This window comes from Heloderma suspectum, chromosome 5, assembly GCF_057233095.1.
Source record: "Heloderma suspectum isolate Gila_16-S chromosome 5, 16-S_ref, whole genome shotgun sequence".
NCBI classification, from domain to species: domain Eukaryota; kingdom Metazoa; phylum Chordata; class Lepidosauria; order Squamata; family Helodermatidae; genus Heloderma; species Heloderma suspectum.
The window spans coordinates 209511021-209537519 of record NC_139462.1 but is presented as its reverse complement, the minus strand read 5'-3'; the positions used below and the strand labels follow the sequence as shown (position 1 = coordinate 209537519).

Here is a 26499-nt window from a genome sequence, read left to right as displayed (position 1 = left end):
TCGCCAGGTTTGGACAACACCGCAACCTACATCACGGCGAGGGTAATTAGCGACATGGTGGGCATGTGAGCGGCACGTGCAGGGCAGGGAAAAGAAGCCACCATAGCTTCTTTTCCTCTGTTGATCATCCAAACTCAGTCTTTGTGTACGGATATGTTGGATTACAAAATACAGATTTTAGGAGTCAAGAACGACATGATACAAGATAAATTATGTTGCATGCTATATGTTCAGTTACCAAACATGAATTAGTTACTGACAGAACAATGGATTTAACAGTAGTTTATTTCTCCATCACAAATCTTTCAACTCTGTTCATATTTTACATTGAATATATGAGATACTGAGCTTTTCGTTACAGATGCTGTCAGGATTCCTTTTGCCCCTGCTGAACTTCAAAGGCCAAATCAAAACACCGACAAGAGGCTTCAATCCACGGCTTTTAATCCAATTACTTCAATGGGTCATACAGATGCAAACTGTCAGCGACGCACAGTCTACAAAGGAAATGCCTTCAGGGAGTTCAAAAGAAAGCTACAAAAGTTGCCCACCGTTTGAAGAACAGGCGGGCTCACTATCCTAACTTAAGGGGTGGAGGGGGGAGATCTCCCTCTCTCTCAAGAGGCCTCTAAGCGCAGCTGTTCACGCTCAGTTAATCAGGCAGATCGTCTAAGCTCTACCCCTGCCACCTCTCTCTTGGCTCTGCATCTGCACCTGGTGTCTAAGAATTCATGTTCTCCAAGCCCTGTCTCTCCCTGTTTGCTAACTCTCACAGGGGGATATGAAGAAGGGCCCTCTCCATCCAGCTGTGCCTTTGAAGCCTGAGGAGTCTGCCTATCCATCTCTGTACAAGCCTGGAAATCTTCCTCCCCCATGTCTTGCAGTTCTTCTTCAGAATCTGAACTACTCGGCCACTCCCTGTGCTCAGAGGCAACCCTAACAGCTATGTACAACTTTATACTGGCTTTTAAGTGCATTTTCCAGTCAATGTCAAGTTACAGGTTTCTCCACCACAAAGGAAATCAGTAAAAACTAGATTCCTGGTAATTCCACACAAAAGCCAAGGGACACAGTCAACTGGGAACAACTTCTGTACAGGTACCTTACAGTTATTAGGACTTGAGGTGCACCCTCCTTCAAACACCATTCACTTCAATGATAATTGGTTCCCAGTGGATTGTACACAGCAATCCTGAACTAATTAAAAGGCCTTACAAAAAATCATATTTCTTTCTATACCTCATGGTTATATTTATGGGGAAGAACGATACAAACTCCTTTGTTAGCCTTCTATGATTTTGAGCTCACGCATATTAAGGTACATCAATAACATTTGAAGAAAAAGAAGGGAACAAAGCAACCAAGATTTCATTTTTGCTTATTAGATTATAAGTCATAATAAGAGAGCTGTACACTACTTAGATCAAATAAAAGTTTTAATGGAGAATTTTCTTGTCTCTTTTTCTCTGACTCCCCAATAGTTCTATTTTATTACGTTTGAAATTTGCATTTTGCTTTTAAACAATAGTCAAATAGCCTGTCTGATATTATGGAATACATACTGTACTGCCCGGTGCTAGTCTGATAAAGGCTGGTTGGCACTGCCATGGCGGGGATGCCAGAGGGCGCTCCTTCTTCCTCTGGCTTTCCTTCTTCAATCTTAGTGACACCAGGTGCATCAGAAGAAAGTTCATTCAGAATTTTTCTGACACAAATAAATATATACACATTTAAAGAAGCTGACCCATGAAAAGAAAGAGTTACTCATTAAAACATAAAGAAAAAACCGATATTACACCAAAGTATAGCTTACCGATATGAAGGTCTCCTTGAAAGTATCTCCCTCCGCTTCTGAGAATCAATTACAACCTCTGATTCTGTAGATTCATCGGCACTTGTAGCAGATGCTACCTAAAATAAGAACATTCCAGAAATTTACCCTTTTAAAATCAACTTAGCTAAGAGAGTTTGTAGCTTTTTATATGCAAGTAAGTTTCTACATCGCAAAACTCTAGAAGTGTTTCCGTCCAGAACACTGCACTGCTGCCATCACACCTGCAGCATGGATTCCACATTTCTATCACAGAACCTAATACCAGCAGTATCACAATATTGTGGTATTTTGTAAATTTAACAGTGCTTTGTAAATCATAAGCAGTGGTATCTAAGAACATACACAGAGTTTTCATAATCTGGACTTTCATTCTGAAATAAGCTCATGGCTGCAAATCCAATGGCTCCAACATATATGGGGAATTTAACCCATGGAGTGACTTCCCCATTCTTGCTATAAGAGCAAAGCAACATTCTGCATATACAAGGGTATCTGTTTTCCTACACAGAAAAATAAGACTCTAGCATTCAGTGCTGCTTGCTAGATGCAGTATGAAACACAGAGGTGGCACAGTCACTGCATATGATAGGGGATGACGAAAGACAGGAGAAGCAAGTAACACAAGAAAAGCCTTTGCAGATGGAAATGGATGTTTCAAGAAAAAAATACAAAGAGTGGCAAGTATATGTATATGAGGGACAGAAAAGGACATGAAGCTCCATGTGTAACAGTATAATGGCATGAGTGGGAGAATGGAACAAAAGGGGACAAGTAGCAGAACAGCTTTCATGGAATGGAACTGGAGAGCAGGGGAAGAGAGGTGGACAAAAATAAAGTTGGAGCATAACAGCAGAGCTTAAACACCAGAATCTGAAGTAGATGCAAAAAGTAACAAGGAGTTAGTGAATAGACTTCCACTGAAGTGAAGAGAAAGATAATTTTGTAGCAGAGGCATTCTCAACTGACTGGACAAGAGAAATGACGGGAGAGGAGGTCAGCAAACAATTTCAGAATTACATCGATTACAGAAATTTAAAAGCACAGAGGGCTTTTAAATAGAAGATGCAGACATAAACACAGGAGAAAAACAAGTGACAGGATAAGAACAACTTTAGTTAAAACCCTTGTGGGCTCACCTTTCTTCAGCATCCAACTCTCTACATTTACATCTTTCCCATCCTCCATTTTATATTGGCATCTCCCTTTCATCTTTGTCACTCTTGTCCCTTGCACACCCCACCTGTATCCTCATCCCCAAAATTTAAAAGAACTTGAAATTTAACTGGAATTTGCCATACATACAGTAGCTCTCCCTGAGTATTTCAGGGATACATGTGAGATTCTTGGACATTTTAGGATTGTCCTATTCCTTACACTTGAGCACTGAGTCTAAATTGCCTCTGGAATAGGATGCAGCAGAGGCAGAGATGGGACTGCAAGGACTCTCAGTCAGCTCTGCTGAGAAACTAGTTTCATCAGGCTCCTCCCTCAACTGTCACCTAGTAGCAGCCATTCCATTAGGCCATAACACAGGGGTCTCTAATCTTTTTGGGCCCGTGGGCACATTTGGATTTTTGTGTGTGTCATGAGCACTCTCACAAAATTGCTGCCATGATGGTTTGCCCATTCACAAAATGGCTGCCATGATTGGTGTGGCCTATCATAAAACACCCATTACCCAGAAAGCAAACTGATGAGGCTAAAAGTAAAGTAACCTAAGTATAAGACAGAAGTTGGGTCTGAGTTCACACACACAGGCAAGACACCCACCCACACCACATAGCCACACACTCCAAAAAACAAACCCTGGCAAAGCATACATACACAGCTCCAGGTAAAACACACACACACGCCCCAAGACACCACACAAACAAACCCAGGCAAAATACACAGTGCACCAAAAACAAACAAGCTAACATACATCGTGCACACGCACACACCACAATAGGGATGCTGGAGAAATTCGAGATGGATTAAAATGAGCTTGGATTTCTAAGAATCCAACCTGTGGAATCTACTATGGAGCGCCCCCCTCAGGTCGTGTGGAGTCCGTGGACTTTCGGATGACTTTTTTTTACTTTCCCAAAATTTACGCATATAAATCCGTAGAAAAATACGTACACTTCTGCTGCGGTAATATTGAATTGAATGGGGGCCAATACACTAAATGTTACATACTGAGGTAAATTATGTAAATACTTAAATACTTACGTAAACATTTACGTAAATATTTCCGTATTTTTCTGCATAACGAAAAAAATATTTGCATCTGTCTGTGGGCCGATGACGGAACGAAAGGCGCCTGACAATCCGCAAGACACAGACAGAGCGGATTTTACACAGTCCACACATCTTTACCCCACAAGTAAAACACCTCTCATTATTCCGTGCCAACCCAATCCATAACATTCCCTACAACCCATAGCGACAGTTTTTCTGGGTGGCTGGCACCCAGTGCTGGGCTGCAGACATTTGCCATTTTTATTTTCTAAAGGCCTAGAAGCATTCTTGGAAATAAACTGGCATTTAGCTTTGCAGCATGCCTGCCTCCTAGTTAAACATTTATTTTAAATTAAGAAAACCCAAAACAATTTTTTAAAAATCAGCAGGGGCAGGAATCCTGGCGGATATCAAGAAAAGTTTGAGTGGGCACATTGGTGCCCACAGGTACTGCATTGCAGACCCCGGCCATAACAGATGTAGAGACAGCACTGCAGGGTTACTCTATCAGCTCTATTGAAAGCCCAGATCCATCAGGTTCCCCTTCTCCCCAAACTGTTCCCATTCAAGCTGGTTGTTTTAAGAACTCTGCAACTTTAAAAACTACTACCCAAGTTTACTCCCCGCCCCTTCCCATCCCCTTTTTTCTTTCTTGTGCTGTGTCTTTTATATTGCAAGCCTTCAGGCAAGGATTGTCTTGTTTGTTATTAACTCATATAACCTGCACTGGGACCCTTTTCAGCTGAACAGTGGGGAGAAAGGCTTTAAATAAATAATAAACAAGCATGTATATGGTTAGTTCTACCAGTAAATGCAGAAAACACACTGTAATAATATGTGTTTATTTCTTCATTCTTAACCTCCAGGTTAAATTCAGGCACATACTATGAATACATTTCACATAATTAGAACAACATTTTATTTATTTGTTACTACATTTCCATAGCACCCAATAGCCAAAGCTCTCTGGGCAGTTCACACAATAACATAATCAGAATAAATGCTATTCCTAGGGTATATATTTACTGCATCAATGATATGCCACACCCATAAGAATATAGTAAGAGACTGCCAAATCCGATAGGACCTGCCCTGGAAAAACTCCTATTTCAACAACCAAATGATGCCACCTGAATTATGCCACTCTACAACCATGCTATTTTGAAAGGGTATACACAGAAGTCTGAGAATGTCATCAATATATCTGTACTAGATACATGATTTTAACAGAACATGCAGGTTTCCCACCCACTATACATGGATTAGTTTGCAATATTGCTAGAAGATCATCCATACAGAAAAAGAAGAAAAGAAGCACATGAAAGAGGGGACATAAAAATAGTCCAGTCCTGTATATAAGCTATATACCTATATACTCTGGCTTGAAGTAGTCAGTCTTTAAAGAAGCAAACAGAAGAATGGTATTAACATACTACTGCTGCCCAATAAACAAAGTATTAGCCAGCCAGCAATCAACTCTTGGCATTAAATAGAAGGAAATTCTTCTGTCCACTGCTGGTACAAAGAGAAGAAGTCCAATATATCAAGAGAAGGTTAAGCAAAGCCTGGGGCAAAATAAGGGAGACACAACTAACCTGAACAGATTGCAACTGTGGTGACTGAATAACAGAAGGCTGGGTGGCTTGAATCACTCCTTGTACATGGACAGTTTGACCAGAAGGCAGTTGCACTACAGTTACAGATGGAGATCCTCTTCCAGTTGTTGATCCCGCCACAGAAACCTATTATATTAGTGAAAAATCTCATGAATACATTAGCCAATCTAAGCATCTAGATCATGATCTGGCAAAGAAGTGATATAACCTTGAAACTTTCATCCTGAAGCATGATGTACTGTTATCAAATCCAGTTAAAATTATCATTGCTTATACTGACAATTGAGATCTCTAACAGCAGATGAAGTATAATTTATCACCTTTGCTTCCCTATTCAAAATTGAGCATTGACACATGGACACCTCAGTCAAAACTGGAAAGGCCTTTTTTGGTTCAAGTGAAAATGTAATCACACATGTTGTATAATATAAGATGGGGACCAAACGTTGACCAAGATGTAATTATTTTTATAGCACAGCTGAATTGCCTATTTGTACAAGTTAATGGTACAGTACTTGTTATTTTTCCTCATTGAAACCCTCCAATTGTGCACTGAACGCTGCACTCTACAAAGGAAGACAATAGACCCATTTGACAGAAGACTAGAAGGCTGAGGACTAGCAACTTGCCAAACACCAGCCAGTGAGTGCACAATTTGATTTCAACTTGAACCTGGATCTTCCTTGTCCTAGTCAAACATTCGATCCACTGAAACACAGGGGTTATCATACATGATTGGTCCAAGCGGTTCTTTATACTGTAATTGCATAAAGTTATGACAATGGCAATGACTATGATGTTGTTATGTTAAGCTTTGAGATAAAGTAAGTTCATACCAATGTGTCCTGTATAAGGAACACAGCATTTTCATTTTTGGAATGTCATGTAAGCATATAAAGTCTGAGACACATGTTGCAGGTCCTTCTCTTGAATTCTAAATGCACACTGAAAGCTACAAAAGCCATTTTTCAATTCAATAAAATGGTTGGGTTGCATCCTAACTTATATGGTAATATCTGAAAGTTTAGAAGGAATCTCCAAGGGACCCTGCTTATCTTTCCATCAACCTTTTTGTCTTGCGTTTAGAATTTACAACATCGTTTCTCCATTTTGAAACTTCAAACTAAAAATAAAACAGAGGTCTCTGAGAGATGCATTTGTTTTCTCATCTTTTAAAAATTGCAAAATGGTAAAATTGCACCTTTTCCTATTGCCTACATTACTGAACTATTCTAACACTCACAAATGTTTACTACATTACTCATGTGGAGATTGCAGCAGTTCTGGCAATACTGACGTCAATAACGAGGGAACCCACTATGGCAGTGGCATTTGAATGCTTACACAAACTGCCTGTTACTGGAAGCAGACAGTCTGTAGGACAATTTAGCAAACTGGGAAACAAAATTTTACAGCACTGAACAGAGAAATGCCAGAAATGGTCAGACATATGCACATAACTTATTTCAGGGACAGTTTATTTTAGATAAATAGGTATTCTGCAGATTTAACTGTGTATGCTCAGGATTCCAGGCTTGTCGGTGCTTAACATTCAAAAGTGCATTTAACTCAACATAGACTATATGAGTTTAGAGCTACGTTGGGGCCAGGTCCCATGGTGCCTGTTCAAGACAGAGAAAGAATGCAAGACTCAAAGGTTGTATTATAAGCTTTAAAGGAATACATAGTAATACTTTGGGTTGAATCAATCAGACTAAGTTAGCTGAACTTGGGTCTCAATGAAATAGTTTACAAGATTATATAATACATTTAATACAAGATGTATAGAATACAATTTAAGAATTCAGAGCCCTCCCTGCAATTGGTCTTAGAAAATAACCACTTGTGCATGCAGTGCAAACTTGGCTAGCATCTGTGTACCTCAAAAGACTGACCAAAAGTCCCAATACAAGCTTGGCTATTTCAGGGCAGAACAAACCAATGCTCTTAACACTGTGGATACAATGCAGTACAATAACCTTACCACGTTCAATGTCAAATCCCTGATGTAATACAAGACAATAGGTACTTAAAGTATGGTAAAGCAGTAGCACTTAGTTAAGATTTATTTTGAGTTTTCCCACCATCCCTGCAAGAAGCTCACACTTGCATATACAGGATTATCCCATTTTATCCTCACTATAATTCTGTGAGGTACATTAGGCTGAGTGATGTGGCTGGCTTAAAGCCATCCAGCGAGCTTCATAGCAAGGTGGGGATTTGAAGCAAAGTTTCTATGGTCCAAGTCCAACACTTTATCCACTACATCACTGACTAGTGCACTATAAGTCCACTGGCAGAGCTTGCATTATACAGCCTACCTATAGTATCTAGCTGTATAGTATTTTAAAAATACATAGAACATTTCAAATTACCTGAGCTATAGTGGACATCTGATTTCGGCCAGGAGACTGTATATTAGCAGAATCACTTTCTGCAACAGAGTCTGATGCATTGCCATCATGTTGTGATTCACCTGTTTCCATGGTCATTTGTCTAAAAACAAGAAAGAGAAGCACAGCAAGCAAGTGAAACAATTCACACATCTATTCGTTCAGATCTTCATTTTTGCCTACCATTTAAAATGTTGCTACATTAAATATGATACCACAGTAGCCCAATAATTTTATAGATCCCGAAGAAGGCTCCAGTGCATCAGCTGAAAACCCAAGAGAAAGAATACCATCTTTTTTTGTATATGAATGTCCTCCCACATTCTTTACACTCTGCAGGCAAGACCTTCTCAAGGTGCCATTTTTTCAGGAGGAGCACATCTCTAGTGCTCAGAGCAAAGCATTTCTATTGCTGGTGTCTTAATTTTGAGATACTGCCCTCAAGCTGGGCGACTCATAGCTTTGGTGCTTTTTTTATTTTTGTTCACTCAAGCCTTTCCTATCTGGATTTTTTGCTGAGCTGTGAGCTACTCTCTCTGTTGATGCTTTTGAAACTTATTTTTGAAATTATTTAAATGTTTTTTAGCTTTTAAGCACCTAAGCAGCATACAAATACAGTTAAGGTTTTTTAAGTCAGTGGGACTGTAAAGCTGCCCTCATATATTGGGAGGATATTATCAGACTGTGTTAAGGATATTATTGCCTATGAGATCCTATTATCTCCTGTTAATCATATTACTGAATTGTTTACGTACTTACATGAGAAAGGAACATTGAGCTTTGGTTGCAAACTTATTTATTTCAGCTAAAATACTGCTGTCCAAACACTGGACAACAACAGAAGCTGGGCTAAGAAAAATTATGCATATATCGACATACTATAAAAGTAATGCAGATAGCAGAATCACCCCAAGCCATTACAATAAATACAAAAGTCATTCTTTCCTTACTGGAATTATGGGAAACCAGCTGAAAATGTGTACCAGGAAGTTTTAACTCTCATGTAAGTTGTGTCCATTTTATATTATATTTTGGTTTATATTTTATACATCAGTTTACATGATATGTCACATTTATTTTAACTGACTTTAAAGGTTATTATAATTTTGATCTTTTCAAATTTAAGAAAAATGTTTTAGAATATTTTATATTATATTTTGGTTTATATTTTATACAACGGTTTACATGATATAATGACACATTTATTTTAACTGACTTTAAAGGTTATTATAATTTTGATCTTTTCAAATTTAAGGAATTTTTTTTTAGAAGAAATAAAAATAGACAATTAAGACAGCATTCCCAGGGCATCTGAGGAACCATGGGATACTGGGGATTTTCCCCTCCAAGCTACAAGCCTTGGAGGGAAAAATCCTCACTTGGATTTCCCCAGCCACTTTAGTTGCTGTTGTGACTTTGGGAAAGGGGGGGGGGGAGGGCATGCTGGTGGGCAGGGGGATGAAGGGATCCACCAGATCCACAAACCTCTCTGTCTCCATCCCTGCCCCCAATCCAGGTAGGTAAAGCCCTCAGATTACAACAAAGGATGACAGAGAGACTGTAACCTCCTGCGCTGCCTGGCTCTTGCTGACAGTACTTAAGACAGTCTATCAAACAGCAACCCTGCATCAATCTAAACTGCAATTAAAAAGATAACTCCCTGCACTGTCAAGGACCAAACACTCACAATAGTAATAGGCACAGGTGTTCAGGTACACCTAAAGGCACATCCAAGTAGGTGAGAACTGCACATCCAACCAGGATTGCAGCAAGTATCTTAGGAAAGATGCAGGTATTTTTTCTTCCATGACAAACTCATGGCTGCTATATTTAAGACAGTTGAGACCAGCCTGACTGCATAAGAAACTAAAGTGGTACCTTAGCTGACAGATGCTGTAGGATTGCCAGTGAGGTAGACTATCTGAAAAGTGCGCCCCATGATCCCTTGCAACATAATACAGGATGCTGGGACACAACTCTCTTAGATGGCGGCGCTGAAATAGCACACCAAAATTAAAGCTGTCTTTATCTCAGAATGTACTATTTTTTGTTCCGGTTTACAAGCTATTGTACTCTAGATCAGCCTTCCCCAACCTGCGGCCCTCCAGCTAGCATGGGGCAGGCTGGGAGTTGTAGTCCAACATAGCTGAAGAGCACCAGGTTGCGGGAGGCTGCTCTAGAGTACCAGACCAACAGCACTCTCGCTTGCTCTCCTGCAGTGACTACACAGGCAGATAGAACCAACATTTATGTGGGAACAGACGATCAAGCAAAAATGTAGTTTGGGTGTGTGTGTTTTTACATAGATGTTCCTCTTGGTCTGTCAGGTCCATTGGTTTCAAAGTATTCTAAAAGGCAAGAGCAGTAATACAACACTTAGGGGAAAGGAAAGCATTCTATTAAGCAGCTGGCACTGGGGTGAAAGGACTCAAGTGTGTAATAATTCAGTTGGAAGCCATTCAGCCTCTTTGTTCCTCATAGTGAAGATCTTGCTCTCACCTCCTCCCACCTATCAGTGAAGGAGTGGGAAACCGAGGCATGTTAGACCTTTTCACTTGGCAACAAACCATTTCAACATTGTTCCTACTAATCCCCCCGCCCCCCCTGTTTTAGCTCATCTCACACGCTGTCAGTCAGTTGACTGTGTAGGGCAATTTTCATTCATACTCTATGACAAAGTTACTCTTACATGGTTGTTCACATGCAGACTGGTAAATTTTGCATTTCCATTTTTGAAAAACTCAAGGAAGCTCTGTATTGCTTCAGTTGTTTTCAACCTATGAAAAATACCTGCTGGCACAATTAGCTCAGTGCTAAGTTGTGAGGCTCAATTTCATGCCTGCAGAAAGCCATATAACCCTCCTCATCCCAAAAGGGAACACTTTCATAGTCATCCAGAAAGTGTTCGTTTATCTGTGTGAAGGGCCAATATGCAGAGATGCAACACACCAGTGGTGGTTTTGATAGGTTTCTGGTACCCACAGCCCTGAATCAAAAAGCTTCCATAGTACCAAATATATATTGGATTACTCTTGTCCCCCCCCACCCCCAAAATGCCATCTCCCAAGTAATGGACAAAAATTGCTGCTCAAGTCTATACATAATAAATCTTAACTTCATTACTAAACTGAGCAAAACTGAGAGCGATAACCTTGTTTTTAACACACACACTCCTAAATGTTAATAAACAGCGTGTGTTTGGTTAATTTCTTCTGTTTATCTGAGTCACTACCATAACGTATGACACATGCTTGTAGTTCAGATACGTTTTAACAATAACGAACTATACAATGGCTACCTTATGTTAATTCTTGCATGCTGTTTTTTGCCACACTTGCTCATTATGATTGAATGTTTTTTAAAAAGGACTTCCTTCTCCAGACCACGCTCCCTTCTAGTGAACCTTGCTGTGAAGTTATGTTCCATTTGTGATGTCATAACTACTACCATGGCAACCAACATTCAGTGTTACAAACACAGTACACAAGGTTCACTAGAGAATTGAGCAGAAGAGATTTGACATGTCATGGAACATAAACACTGAGTCAGGAAAGCAACACAGAGAATAAAAAGAGCTATAGTTCTGAATATATTATTTGAAAAGACTTTTGAAGACATGTCTGTGATGGAAGAAACGTTGCATGACCCAAGGCACATATGCCACACTATACAGCCAAATTCTGGAGAGTCCTTATGCTCTGGCAAAGCTTTTCAAACTTTCTCCTGCAAATCCTTTCTGTGCAGCTGGTGAACAATGCCAGTTCATCTGCCACAGAACCCCTGCATATTGCAAAGCATTCTGGGACACGTTGTAGGGCATATGCTCAACTGACATTGGGTACATTTTGCAAGCCTGTTGACCCTCACTTTTACCCCATGTGGACTGAGGGTGCACCTTAGAACTCAACACTCCTAGCACAAATTTAGTAGGGTTTTAACACAAGAGAACAGCATCAAACTTGGAAAATGAACCTTTATTTTTTTTGGGGGGGGGGGACTCCCACAGACTGGGGCGGCAGGGAGATTTCTCACTAGAAATCCACTTATAGCTTTGTACTTTAAAGAAAAGTTTTTTCAGGAGAACACATACATGGAATCCTATTTCATATGTAGAAATCAGAATGAAATCTAAATATTTAATAATGAATGTAGCTGCATAATTAAATGAGAATGAACAGTGTGGGTACCATCATAAAATAATTATGATTTTACAAGTTAATTTTATTCCGAAGTACAAGCTTTTTGCAAATTAAAGTTATAGTCAATTGCAGTTTTAGTTTATGGCTGCAGCCAATAAATCCTGAAGCAGGGTCTTTTCTTCATGAAACTGTGGCCAGGAAAGGAAATTTATCTCCATCTTCTGCTGTAGTTATAGACTCTGAAATCACAATCCAGAACAACTGCATTTCATAAACTCATGCTTCAAATCTTGATATTGCAGTCATCTATCTGCTCCTCCTCTGCAAGTGATGGAGCTGTAGCCAGATCCAGGAAATGTCCAAGTAGGAAGATCAAAGTGTCAAACATAGTTTCATGCACTGCACAGCCTATAATTTTCCCCACTAGAGACTTCAGCTGAAAGAGTATGAATCTCAAGCTATAGAACAACTCAACTGACAAGTCCTCCTCAAGCTACAGCATTGTTTGTTAAGTGCTATTAATTACACAGGAACATACTGAGGAGTCATTGTTTCATTTCACATTATAAGTTGAAAAACCCCAACTAACTAAAAAAGTATACCCATAATTCATATATAATGGAGGTATAGAACTGGCACTAGACAGCTACTTTTCTCTATACAGTAGATAAACATTATCTGGAAGAAGGCCCAAACCCCTTACGTGGCCAATGTCTACTACTACAATGTCCAAATTTTACATTTATGTGCTCCCAAAATTTTTTAGTTCACCAAGGGCTGCTACATAGTTGCACCTCCTCCATCCCAGCAACCAGGTTCAAAAACTCACCTCTATTATGGCATGAACCTGATTTTTTGCCTGTACCTTTCCCTTCCATTCCCCATCCCTTGTGTCCAGACTTCTAGACTGTATGTCAAAAAGTCTAATATTAGAACCCAGGATCATCCTATGAAGCTTATTAGTGGGAGCTTCAGGATAAATATAAGGAAGTACTTCTTCATACAGCACATAGTTAAACTATGGAATTCAGTACCACAAGATGTAGTGATGGTCACCAATTTGGATGGCTTTAATAAGGGCCTGGACAAATTCCTGGAGAAGTTTATCAGTGGCTACTAGTCCTGATGGCTATATGATTCCAATGTACATCAGCTGCTGGGGAAGATGGGCAGAAGGGTGCTGTCGCACTCATGTCCTGCTTGTGGGTTTCCCACAGTCAGCTAGTTGGCCACTGTGTGAACAGAATGCTGGACTAGATAGAACTTGGTCTGATCCAGCACAGCTCTTCTTATGTTCTTAAATCTGAGGTCAGGGCTTGTGCTGTTGTTCTGATGTAGTAGTTAATGTAGGTGCTCTAGAAATAACAGCAGAAAAACCAATACCTGAAGATGTTTTCTGTGTAACTTGAAAACTTGCTTCCAGTTTTGTGTTTTTGTTTTAAAACACTACTTTAACTGGACCAGGTGTCTCACTTGTTTTTTCTCATTTGGTACAGCCAACAGACTACTATAAACACCTTTATTCCCAAGGAGTACTGCCGCAGGCGGGGGGGCAGAAGAGCACTGCCTTTAGTCTTATGGAGCCTTTTGCCCCAGGAAAACATTGTTTAAAAGAAGAGATGACTCTAAAGCAAATAAATATCCCACCACTTACTGAAAGTTAGATTTTTTTATCAACTTGATTGAAAGTCAAAGTCCTTGGAGACAAAAGGGATTCTGCATGAACAAAGGCTCTCCAGATACAATCCAGAGATTACGTAGTTCAACAGATACAAAGTGGTTCCACTCTCTCCTCCACAGGTGCATAAATGGAGAGAGGAAACACGGCACAACACAACACCAGAAAAAACATCTGTGTGTGATCTTACTTCTCATTTTTGGTCTTTGCTGCTGTATCACACTGCCCAGTTCTTTCTAATGGAAGCCTAATGTTTTCTATTTCAAAATCAACACACAGCCTGGTGGCTCCTTGTGCAACTCCCTTCCTTTCCTGAGCTGAAATTACTTGTACACTGATGCCCTTGTTCCCTACAATTTCTTTAGCACCTGTTGCAAGGTGTTTCACAGAAGTCATGAAGCACGCACACATAGAGCTATTCTGGACTCAGAAGTCCTACTGTGTTCCACACAGCTTATTCCCAAGTAACTGTGCATAGGATTTCAGAAAAGCCAGGTATTTCATTATATCAACCAAAGAGTTAAACATTAAACTATACTGTACTATGCAGCACTGACAAGGAGGGGTTGCACAGGGTTACATCACATCAAATAGCTAAAAATAAACTTCTATAAAGCAGTAAGATGTTTTGTAAACAAGCCTCTCCCCCTCCATACACAGAACCTACCCTCACTCTCTGCTGGTTCCTTGGTTCATCCTGTTATAATTTTTACAGCACTTTAAACTGTAAAGCATTTTTCAGACCGAGTTCATCCTTATAAAACCAGTATGACAGATCATTCCTATTATTCCTTTTCAAACTGAAGCTTTGCTCAAAGCCAGAGAGACCATAGCAGTAATGCAGCTTGAGCCATGTTCTTCCAGATCAGAGTCCAAAATTCTAGTCACTGAATCACACCGGTGCTCCCTTTGCTTTATCCTCCACTCCTTTTCAAAATGACATGGACCCAAAACTGTCACTGATGAGTTGCCTGCCCCACCCAATCCCTCTTCTTTGCCATTATATCACTTTCCTTGCGAATCTCAATTTTGCACCAATAATTTGTTGTTTTTGTCCCTTTCTGATCTGCTCTAGATCAGGGCTCAATCCTCATCCATCTCTTCCTTGAACTTCTCTGCCCACCCTCATGAGCAACACAACCAGCACCAAAAAGAGAATCTCTTCATAAAGGACAATGACATTAGCAGAGTTTAAAAGAGAAGAAAGAGCATCTTAGAGCTAATCTGTAGGATCCGAGCACGCTTACTAGAGAGCAAGCTCCCTTTATCTCAACAAGGCTTACTCATGAGAAAAGATTTAAGATTGTTCCGTTCAGCTACAATCCTATGGACACTCATCTGGGAGAAAGTCCCGTTGCGCAGTGGGGCTTACTCCCGAGTAAACATGTACAAGATCCGTAAGACCTATTTATCGCATCCCTGCTTCCTGGGAGTAAGCCCCACTGAAGAGACCGGGAGTTACTCCCGAGTAAACACGAGATTGCGCTGTGATTTGTCTTTTTTTAAAACCTGCCTGCAAGCTACAGCCTCCTAGGGTGCAATCCTATGCATGTTTAGAGAGAAGCCCTACAACTCCCAGCATGCCCCAGCCAGCCATGGCACGGCATGCTGGGAGCTGTGGGGTGGTACAACTCCCCTCCTCCTCCCCCCTCCCCCGTCTAAACACGCATGGGGTTGCACCCTTACGCTTGCCAGGCTTTGCTACAGATAAACCTGCTGTCCAAGAGGCCCTCCGCACATGCGCAGAAGCGCCCGCGCGCTTATCGGCTTCCCACAGGGCAGAGCAACAGGCAGGCTCTGGGGCTCCGATTAAGGCCCGTCTCTCTGCGCCCACCCTTTTGTCCTGAGGCGACACCGGGCAAGGAGAGCGACGGCCACACGCTCATCAGCCCCCCGGCAAAAGCCCCCCTCCCAACCCGCTTCATCCTGGGTCTTCGCCGTCCCGTCGGCCGCGCTTCGCCCTCCCCTTCGCCTCTGCCCCCCGGCCCCGAGCCCGGCCAGCCCTCCCTCGACAGGGTCGGGCCGGCTTGCGCACTTGCGTCTTGTCCCCGCCCCCTCCTGCGACTCACCCGAGTACGTGGCGCCCCCGTCACAGGGGAAAGTAGGTGGGGGAAGCGGGATTGGGCCGGGCGAGGCCGCGCGTCGCCCCCACGTCAGCGCTGATGCCGCGGCGCCGTCACCGCGGGGGGCGCTGAGGAAATGGCGGCCGGCGCCGCGCCTGCCCCGCTCACCTGAGCCGGCGGGGGGAGGGAGGGAGAGAGGAAGGAGGGAGGGAGGGAGGGGGGAGAGAGAGAAGCGGGGGGCCGAAGGGCGGGGCCACCGCCGGCCTGGGCCGGCCTCGCCCCCCGTCCAGGCCAACGCCCATTGGTTGCTTACGGCGCCTAACGGCTGGAAGCCGCGCCAACCGTCGCCGGCGCGGCCTCTCGGCGCCCTGATTGGCCGAGCCCGATAGCGACTGTTGGCTCTCGGGGAGCCTCCCAAACTCGCGCGCGCAAAGTCACTACAACGATCGTGGGTTAGGGTAGAGGCCTCGATCCGAAGGCCCCGACCCGTTCTGACGCAGCCTTCGCCAACCTGGGACCCTCCAGGTATATTGGGAGCACGACTCCCATCATGCCTGAGCGTCGGCCTTTGCGGCTGGGGCTGTTCGGAGCTGCGGCCCAAAATATCTGGGTAAAATCCAACGTAAGCCCTACCTAGAGTAGATCCAGTGATATAAATGGGACTTAGTGTTGGATTTTACCCCAGGCTGGGGAAAGCTGACCTCACCTCTGGGAGTAAGGCTCACTTAGGGCAATCCTATGCATGGTTAGAGGGAAAGGCCTACAACTCCCAGCATGCCGCTGCCATGGCTGCCTGAGGCATGCTGGGAGTTGTAGGCCTTCTGTCTTAACATGCTTCGGATTGTCTGCCTTACAGGGAGTCAGACCATCATTCTATCTAGCTTGGTACTGTCAGCTTTCCAGGATTTGGGGCAAAATTATTTCCTAGCCCTGCCTGAAGATGGTGGGAATTGAACCAGAGACCATCTGCATGCAAAGCAGGTCCTCTACCACAGAAACATATTTAGCATTGTGCAGCAACTTCAGTCGGATTAGGGCAGGGGTGGGCAACTTGTGGTCTTCCCGAAGTTTTGACCTACAAGTCATAAGAGCCATGGTGGATCTGACCAAGAGTCCATCCAGGCCAGCATTCTGTTCACACACTGGCCAACCAGCTGCCCATGGGAAACCCACAAGCAGGAATAAGCCTAGCCAGCATACCCAATGGTGAAGGATGATGGTAGTTGTAGGTCAAAACATCTGGAGGGCCACAGGTTGCCCATCCCTGAATGCACACTTTCCTGGGAGTAATCCTCACTGAGCAGAGTGGGACGTACTTCTCTGAGTAAACATTTCCCATAGAACTCAAGCAGGCTTGCTTCATAGAATGATAGGACATGGGCAGGATTGCACTGTAAAATGGGTTTAAATTAATGAGAAATGTGTAATGAACTTTTAAAAAATGGAATAGCAGTAAACATAGCGAGAGACAAAAGTAATCTGTATACTTTTTTTTTTGTTTTTTTTAAACCAAAGTCATATATAAAAACATGATGGGAAATGAAGCTGTTTCATCCGTTGAAAACCAGTGTGGTTAACCCTTGGTCTACTCTGCTATGAACCCACAGTCAGGCACTTTGAGCGGCAGGGAGCCTGGTGTGCACCAAGACAGGTGTCTGAGGGGACACTGGAGCCCACAGCACCACACTGGAGACCCCAGAGGCAAGTATAATTCTGTAGTGCAAAAGGCATGCAGACTGCATGACTAAAGATTTTGGATTATGCTCCTAGATTGTATAAGGGCTCTTACTCAGTTGGCAAACCAATATGTTAGCTTGGCTACCATTATTCACACGCTTGTAAACATGCTTGGTTAGACAATGGCAATGCATTGTTCATGGGGCTGCCTTTGAAGACTTCTCGGAAACCTTTAGTTAGTACAAGATGCAACAGCTACATTACTAACTGGGATCTTCCTAGCCATTAAAAAGCTATACTGTGCCTCTTTCCAGGCACATTTCAAAGGCTGGTACTTACCTAAATGGTTTGGAACCTGGGTACCTAAGGGACTGCCTCTACTACATGCGTCTGTATGAATACTGCATTCATCATCTGAGGCTTTCCTCTGGATCTCTCCACCATCTGAAATTAGGTAGATGGTTACAGTGGAAAGAGCGTGTCTTGATCATGGCATCCTGCTTATTGAATAGCTTCCGCTGGGAGGCTCATTGGGCGCCAACTGTGATGTCATTCCAGCACCAGGCAAATAAACTGTTATTCAGCCAGGCATTTCAGCACAAAGTGTGAACCGATTTTAATAACAGTGTTATATACTCTGCTGAATTTTTTATGTTGAATTTGTATGCTGTAGATCAGTTCCGCATTTTAATTGTGATTGTATTATTTATACATGCATACTATTTATAGGCTGCCCTAAAACAGAAGTTCTCTGGGCAACTTACAAAATAAAATACGTTAAAATATTTATACAATAAAATGCTGCAAATAAAACACAACAATAGTTATTTTACATTGATGTTTTATATTGATTTCCCCCCTTTTTTTATATGTTGCCCGGATAGTTTTACTGAAGGGTGGCCTAAACATCTTTCAAATAAAATGAAATAATGTTGTGCACAGATGCATTTGTGAAGACACCTCTTCAGATATATGTAAGACAAACTGCAACTTAAGAACATAAGAAGAGCCATGCTGGATCAGACCAAGGGTCCATCTAGTCCAGCATTTTGTTCACATGGTGGCCGACCAGCTGCCAGCTGGGAACACTCAAGCAGGGCATGAGCGCAACGGCACCCTTCCACCCATGTTCCCCAGCAACATAGTGAGTACATAGGCTCACTGCCTCTGGTACTGGAGGTAGCACATAGCCATCAGGACTAGTAGCCATTGATAGCCTTTTCCTCCAGGAATTTGTCCAACCCCCTTTTAAAGCCAAATTGGTGGCCATCACTACATTTTGTGGAAGCAAATTCTATAGTTTATGCTCTATGTGAAGAAGTACTTCCTTTTATCTGTCCTGAACCTCCCACCAATCAGCTTCATAGGATGACCCAGGGTTCTAGTATTTTGAGAGAGGGAGAAAAAGTCTCCCTATCCACATTACACATAATTTTGTAGACCTCTATCATGTCTCCCTTACCCTCCTTTTTTCCAAGCTAAACTATCCCAGCTGTTGTAACCTTTTCTCATAGGAGAGAGGATCCAGCCCCTTGACCATTTTAGGACGCAATCCTATCCAGGTAGGCACCTGCCTATGAACTCGGTGGTGACCGCCTATCCAAAGCAGGGCAGGAGAAGCATGGAGGGGATCGTTCCCTCCGCACTCTTCCTGCCCTGCATTCTCAGCTAGACAGCTGATTGTGGCTGTATAGCCACAGGAGGGCTGAGTGGGGGAGGAGGCTACTGTATGACACATAGGATGCGTCGTACAGGCATTTCCATCCTCCCCACACTGGAACACCTCCCAGACATGCCCCTTTTTGGCCGCTCCATGCTCCCCTTGCAAGCACAGAGAACAGGGCTGTTCCGTGTAGGGATGGCAGAGAATTCCACCACAGATCTCAGGCCGAATGCCAGTGCATTTGCCCCCCCGAAATCTGTGGTGGAACGTGGCCCCCCTGCCCCACGAAAGGCACGTGAAATGGAGCACCTACCTGGTGCCATTCGTGCTGCTTTGCGAATGGCGGCCGCATCTGCGGCCGCCATTCATGTCACAATTTTTCCCATGATAGGCTACGTAAATACTTATGTAGCCTATAACGGCTAACACAGGGATGCCATTTGCATCCCTGCAGAGGCCGTGATAGGCTACGTAAATATTTACATAGCCTATCACAGCAAAAAAGGAAATGCAAATGGTGGCTGCTGTAGCCACCGCCATTTGCGTTCCCTTTTTTTGCCGTGATAGGCTACATAAATATTTACGTAGCCTATCACGGCGAAAAAAAGGGACGTAAATGGCGGCAGCTACAGCGGCCGCCATTTGCGTCCCTGCACAGCCCAGCAGCAGCCAGATGTTGCTGCGGGCGGCCCCAGCCAGCAGCTCCATGGAGCTGCCACAAAGTGGAGCAGGCTGGCGAGGATTTCGGGAGGAGGGACAGAGCACCTCCCCCCCACCGCAGATGTCACGAAATGAAATGGTAAGTCATTTTGTACATCCCTAGTTCCGCGCTGCCCCAGAGGCAGCACAGAAGTGGGGGGAGGTCAGTTTTCCAAGAACTGACCTCGGAGCGTGGGCTCTGAGGTCGGTTCCTGGAAAACCAGATATCCTCTGGCTGTCTAGCGGCCATAGGATTGCTCCGTCCATTGCCCTTTTCTGAACTTTTTCCAGGTCTACAATATCTTTTTTTAGGTGTTCTCGGGATTGTTCACACATGGCACTGTGAGATTTATCCATTAGGACAGCAAATGGTCTTATGAAATAAATATACAGATAGATTATACATTCTGTCAGTTCAAATTTCTAGTTGTGGCAGGAGAGTTCACGACCAGATATGCTAATGGTACCTGCGGTCATAAACTGCCTCAGATGCTGAGTCATTATGCTTTTTTTTCTTCACATAAATAGAAGTTATAAAGTGGTCTGAATGTGGCACTTGTTCTTTGATACTCCTAACTTGCAAAATCGTATTTAGAAGGGCCACAAGAAAAGGCAGCACAGAGCCTTAAGAGTTTGGTGAAAATGAATCACTGCGGGCGCAGTCCTATGCATGTTTAGACGGAAAGAAGTCCTACAGCTCCCAGCATCCCTCCAGCCAACCATGCTGGGTGGGGTATGCTAGGGATTGCAGGACTTCTAAGCGTGCATAGGATTGTGCCCTAAAAGAATCACACAGCAATGTGTCACATCTCACTGTTCTAGCAGCCTCTGCAAGATGCAGGGCTGCACCGTCAACATCCCAGTCACCTGGATTTCAAATTGCTTCCCCAGTATCATTGCTGAACAGCAGGAGTACAACCCATCCTTGAGAATGGATCACAAGACTAGGAATGATCATAATCCATTTATCTTTTAGGTGTACAATGTTTGATTTCCTCATGGTATAGGTTCCTAGTTCTTTGAGACAAGCTATGTAATTTTTATTGAGATGAACCGATTTGGAAGCAGGTGCATTATCGGCAACTTCACCTTCATGTTCTATATATTGTTATAAGATTGGGGGATTGGTCTACTCTAAATGACCTCACACGGCCCTTTCTGGCTCAGTGATTCTATGGTTGTAGGATTGGGGCCTAGACAAGAGAAAGATGGCTTGAGTCAGCCTTCCCCAACCTTGTGTCCTCTTGATGTGCCACTCTACAACACCCATCATCAGTCAGCATGGCCACTGATGGGAGCTGCTAACACATTTGGAGGGCCCCAGATTGGGAAAGGCTGACTTAAATAGTCAAATCTGCCAATCAAGTCTGGCTTTGTCTGGCCAAGTGCTCTCCCTTTTGTTAAGAAGACTAGCTTTAACAAAAGTTAAGGAAATGGCCAGAGACTCCTTCTAGAAGGGGGGCATGCCTTTCTTCCTCCACCTTCCCTTCCCTGAGTTGGAGGTCATGAAACTGTGTGTAAAGAAGCTGGCAGTTGTGGGGACTCAAAACTTGAGTCAAACTCTGATTGAGTCTAAGTTTGAGCTCTGAAACAGCATTTTGGGGTGCTGGCTTGTCTCCCTAGAGATCTGATGTGGGAGCAGTGAACTTTGGGAGGGGGGGAAGTGGTGACCATCAACACTGTCACAGCGTTATTCACTTGATAGCTAAAGTTAAATGTCACATTACCTCTTCACTTCCATCACAGAAAAGACATTTCAGCTGTTGAGAATGAATAGTGAATAACCTATGATTATGCAGTAAATGTTATTAACAAAGCCATTCAAAATTATAATTAGCCAAATGTCAATATGTTAACAGCAGGCAAAGTGCTTTATCTGAGATAAAATCTTATTGCCTACATTGGTTGCAAGTCAGACTCCATTTTTGATGTGCATAAGTGCCATTTCTAAAACCTGCATAAATTCATTATTGAAAGGAAAGTAGTTTTCTTTATTATGTATATTTTAATAATTTAATGGTTTCATTTAGCCATACAAGCAATATTTATTTATTATATTTTAAATCCACCCAATAACCAACATTTTCTGAGTGGATTACAAACAGCTAAAAGACTAAAATGTCATACAAACAGTTAAAATATACATTATACAAATATTTAAAATAAAATACAAAACAAAACAAACACAGGTATAAATAAAACAGCCATAAACATCTAGAACAAGGTCTCCAAAATGCCTATATTTAACCTTTATTTATGTAAATAAATTATTTTATGTAAAGATGTACAAAATTTATGTAAAGATGTACAAAAACATACATGCATTGTATATAGACTAATTTATGCTTATTTTGAGAACGCCACTCCTAATGGCCATCTTACTCATATGAAGAATGATTAAGCTTACGGCCAACACACAATTCAAACAAGTTGGATTACACCTTTCAAGGAAATCCATCATTTGTGGCCATTTTGGAAATCTCCACGGCTGCCAAATTATGGAAAATTTAATGGCACAACACCAATTTTGGATTATCATGATAGTACATCCAACCCAACTTCTTCTACAGAGTGAGCATTTTCCCATCTTAACAGCTCAACTACAGCTGTGATCCTAAACATGCTTATTTGGAAGCAAGCTCCAATGAAATCCTACACGTCTACTCAGCAGTATTCAATGGGGCTTATTCCCTGGTAAGTGGGAATAAGACTGCAGGCTTAGAAGATAAGGGTGCAATCCTATTGGGATAGGCAGCTGCTTTCGAACTCAGAGGTGACCACCTATCCAATGCAGGGCAGGAGCAGCACAGAGGGGATCTTCCCCTCCGCGCTTCAGCCGCCCTGCATTCGCAGCTAGACAGCCAATTTCGGGTTTCTAGCCGTGGAAAGTCAGAGCAAGGGGTGGGGGAGGATGCTAGACAATGCATAGGAAGCATCAGAAAGGCATGTCCACCCTCCCCACCCCCAGGAGCGCCCCATTTTCGCTGCTCCGCGCTCCTCTTACAAGCGCAGAGTGCAGGGCCAATCCGCACTGCCTATGAGGCAGCGTGGGATTGGGTGGAGGTCGGTTCTTGGGAACTGACCTATCCTATGGCCATCTAGCCACTGACTAGCAGCCATAGGATTGCACCCTCAAAGTCTCTGAAATATAACAGATAACTAGGGCTACCAGATGCAAATTCCTTTAATGGTTGTGTACGAGGAAAATTTAGCAGATGCACCTTCTCTCAACCAAGCATGACAAACCTGCCACAATTTCCAGAGGTTTGTTGCAACTCATATGTTGCAATAAAAACAGCAGAGTTTTACGGGACTTTGAAAATCAAACATTTATTACAGCAGAAGCTTTCGTGGACTAGAGTCCACTTCATCAGATGCGTGAAGAGTTATCCTAATCTGCCAAAATTATCTCTTCTATTCAACAATTAAAGGTGTAAGAATCCAGTCTTCTTTAGCATCTGGTTATCCTAGACTAGATAAATGTTCTTTATCTTCTTCACTGCAATCAAACAGAACTTTACATTTGTCTGAGTAACAATTAAAAAGGGGGGGCAACATAAGCAGGGGCTGAACAAAATAGAGAAGCCCATGTTACTCTCAGAGGGCAGTATCAGAGGGCTGCCCAGAAGCCACTGGGGCCCACCATTAGCACAATGGAGAGCTAGTGGGTCTTAAAGCAACCAGAAACAAGCAGAAAACTCTCTTCCTGAACAGGGCGGGGTAGTTAAGAGCCAAGAAGGTTCTCATTCGGAAGCCTGTCAACTTTTAAATTGCACAGGCTAGAAGCCTGTCAACTTTAATTTGCCCTCTAGGTGGCTGCTTTTTCTCTAAAAGCTGCATCCAGACATGAGCCTTTTTTCATATTGTATTGTGACTTCTGTTTTATGTTGCTTGCAGGACTACAACATAGCATCCACACAATTCATTCCTATTATGGGTTTTATTGCAAAGAAATCACCATATCCCATTCACACCAGTGGGCAGATCTTGATGGAATGCACTCGGACTTTGACATTCTTGCCTCAATCACCTCAGCCTTTCTTCCCTCCCAACCCCCTCCTCTCCTGGTTTCACCCCCAAACACACTGCTTGTTGTGAGTATGCACACAGGTGTTTTGTACACCTGAGCATGGACTTTTAAAAAATAAATACGCATAATTCCGGAATTTCAAAATACTGAAGTTTGCCATTTGCTCTGCCCCTTGTCCTAACCTATGCAGAGTCATATTGCTGGGACATCTTGAGCTGTTCCTTCTGAAGATGGCATGCCTATTCCTTGAAAAGTGGTTCAACAGAGCATAGAAATTCTGGTGCCTACTCTGATTACATTTTCAGAAAGAAAGCATTAGGTTATCTAACCATAATGTATGAGAAGCAAAACACAAGGCTCAATTTCACTAAATGCCAAAAGTCACATATCTTCCAGCTCGTGGAATTCCCCTCTACAATCTTTTTTTTTTTAAAGGAAGTTTTGCAGGTAGATCACCCAGCTCTATAAATACACAGAAAAACATTCCTTCTACTCTGAAATGGAAGGATTAAAATACAGGTAGAGGCAAGACATGGAGCAAGTTTCAAAATGGTGAACCTTAAGTATTTCACAGTTCCAGCATAGTTTTTTTTTTTTTAGAAAAGAACCGGGTGCATGTTCATAACAACCAGTGTGTTTGGGGGAGTGAAACAGGGGAACAGCAGGAAAGAGTGGGGGAGGGGTGATGAAAGTCACTGCAGATGTCCAAGCCACCCCCCAAACCTACAGGAGTGGGGCGCTAGTGACCATCCACACCTTTGGAGAATTGCGTTTCTGACCCAGGTCTTTACAATTAAAAGGATTTTCCCCTTTAAAAGAAAAAAGCCTGGACAAATGGGAAATAAAACATGGGCTGATGACTAACAGATGACAGTGTTGTTTGAATGCCCCATGAAATTACCGTCCTGAATAGTGACCACTGTACATTAAAAGGTCTGTCTGGAAGCACCCTTAGATCCAACAGAGCTGTGAACCTTGGAAGCATAGTGCAGTCTTCAGAAGTTGAATGGAGGTTTCTCCCAAGTAAGGATCGCAGCCTTAAGATGTTACAACAATCTTCTTCACTCAAAGGGATGCAGCTTGCCTGGATGTTTTACTTATAGTCCACTCCATCCAAAGGACTTCAAACCAGCAAAAAACAGAATTAAAAATCGTAAATTGGAACTACAGTGACAGAACCTTTATTCTAACATATCCCTGGTCACCGTAACGCGACGAATAAAAAACACCTTACACTAAAAACAATCAGACTCAAGACTTTGGCAAGTGCCTACAGCGGAGGGAATTTCACAGCTGAGGATGCGATGGAGAGGATGATGAAGACCACAACAGGGTCAAATCCGTTCCACCCACATTATATTGGAAGAAAGTTGAGATAAAAATTGAACGAGGGGGTGGGGTGGGGGACAAGAGCTGGGATTTTGAAGTAACGACTCAGTCGTGAAAAGCCCTTTCTGTGCCATGCAACGCCACACGAACCTATGAAGTAAGGATTATTACCTATAATTACAGACCAGCTTCACAACCAGGAGTTACGAAGCAGGGCTTCTAGGAAGGCTTAGATCCGCATACTCTCCTTTGAATGAAAGAAAGAAAGAAAAGGGAACTCTACAGACGCTTACTTGGCCCTCACCATACCCTTCCTGCAATTACCTCCTTGAGGACTAGTGACAACAGCAACGTCAACTAACTAGGCTAGAACGTTAATTTCTTTTTTTCTTTTTTTAAAAAGAGTCCTAACCTGCTCCCGTCAAGGAGAAAAGAGAAGGACGCAAAGGCGATGAGCGACACCTGGCCTCGCAAAGAGACCGGCCCAATTAGGAGCCACGCACCGAGCAGAGCCGGCGGCGCGCGTGCGCACGCTCGGCCTTCTTATACTCCGCGCCGAAGGAAGCCGCGTTTATTTATTTATTTGCGGGGGGCGGAAGTGGCGAGGTCTCTTGGCCCTCGGCGCTTCCCGTCGCTGGGGCGCTACCAACCCTCTCCGCCCTTGCGTGAGGGGTGTGCGAGAAAGGCGGCCGAGGATGCGGGCGCGAGCGCTTGGGCCCCGTTCCTAGTCCGGAGCCGGAGACGCGGATGGGGAGGTCGGCGCGCCGAGAAGTCGAGGCGAGCGGCCGCCCTTGAGCCTCGCGGCGCGGCCGGCGCCGTGGGAAAGGCGTAGGTAAAATGGTCGCGGCCCGCCCTCCCCTGCCCTGCCCGCGCCGGGCTCCTGGGAAGCCAGGGGGCGGGGCTCAACGGGCAGCCGTGGCGGCTGGGTAATGGCAGCCCTGTGAGGAGGACGGCGGTGGGGCAGGAGCCGCAGCCGGCGCGAGAGACGCGGAGTGCGGCGGGGGCGGGAGGCGACGCTGACCCGGGCCTCTCCTGTTGCCGGGTAACCTCTGGGGAGCGGGGCCGGGCGGGGGCCGCGCTCGCCGCCGCGCTGCTCCCCTCTCCTCGCTCCTCCCCTGCGCCTCCTCGCTCGGGGGCGGGGAGGTCAGGGACCCCCCT

General features: G+C 43.6%; 2 protein-coding genes across 15 annotated transcripts in view; one reads left to right on the top strand and one right to left on the bottom strand.

Moving 5' to 3' along the window:
• The window catches only part of CREM (cAMP responsive element modulator), a 40259-nt gene extending 24141 nt beyond the window's left edge, over positions 1 to 16118 (bottom strand). For 2 of the 4 annotated variants that reach the window (XM_084859219.1, XM_084859220.1), the window contains exons 1-5: positions 15950 to 16118; positions 8046 to 8166; positions 5650 to 5796; positions 1814 to 1911; positions 1563 to 1705 (exon numbers count right to left, since the gene is read on the bottom strand). In XM_084859219.1, coding sequence (XP_084715345.1) covers positions 1563 to 1705; positions 1814 to 1911; positions 5650 to 5796; positions 8046 to 8162 — 505 coding nt within the window. In that variant the 5' untranslated portion in view covers positions 8163 to 8166; positions 15950 to 16118. Of the gene's footprint in view, positions 1 to 1562; positions 1706 to 1813; positions 1912 to 5649; positions 5797 to 8045; positions 8167 to 11361; positions 11625 to 15949 lie in introns of those variants that run through there. The other 2 variants (XM_084859217.1, XM_084859218.1) reach the window with 1 other exon arrangement.
• A 9886-nt stretch (positions 16119 to 26004) lies between these two features.
• The window catches only part of CUL2 (cullin 2), a 55282-nt gene continuing 54787 nt past the window's right edge, over positions 26005 to 26499 (top strand). For 7 of the 11 annotated variants that reach the window (XR_014792450.1, XM_084859213.1, XM_084859203.1 and 4 more), the window contains exon 1: positions 26005 to 26173. The gene's annotated coding sequence lies outside the window, so the exon portion shown is untranslated. Of the gene's footprint in view, positions 26174 to 26238; positions 26384 to 26499 lie in introns of those variants that run through there. The other 4 variants (XM_084859204.1, XM_084859211.1, XM_084859208.1 and 1 more) reach the window with 2 other exon arrangements.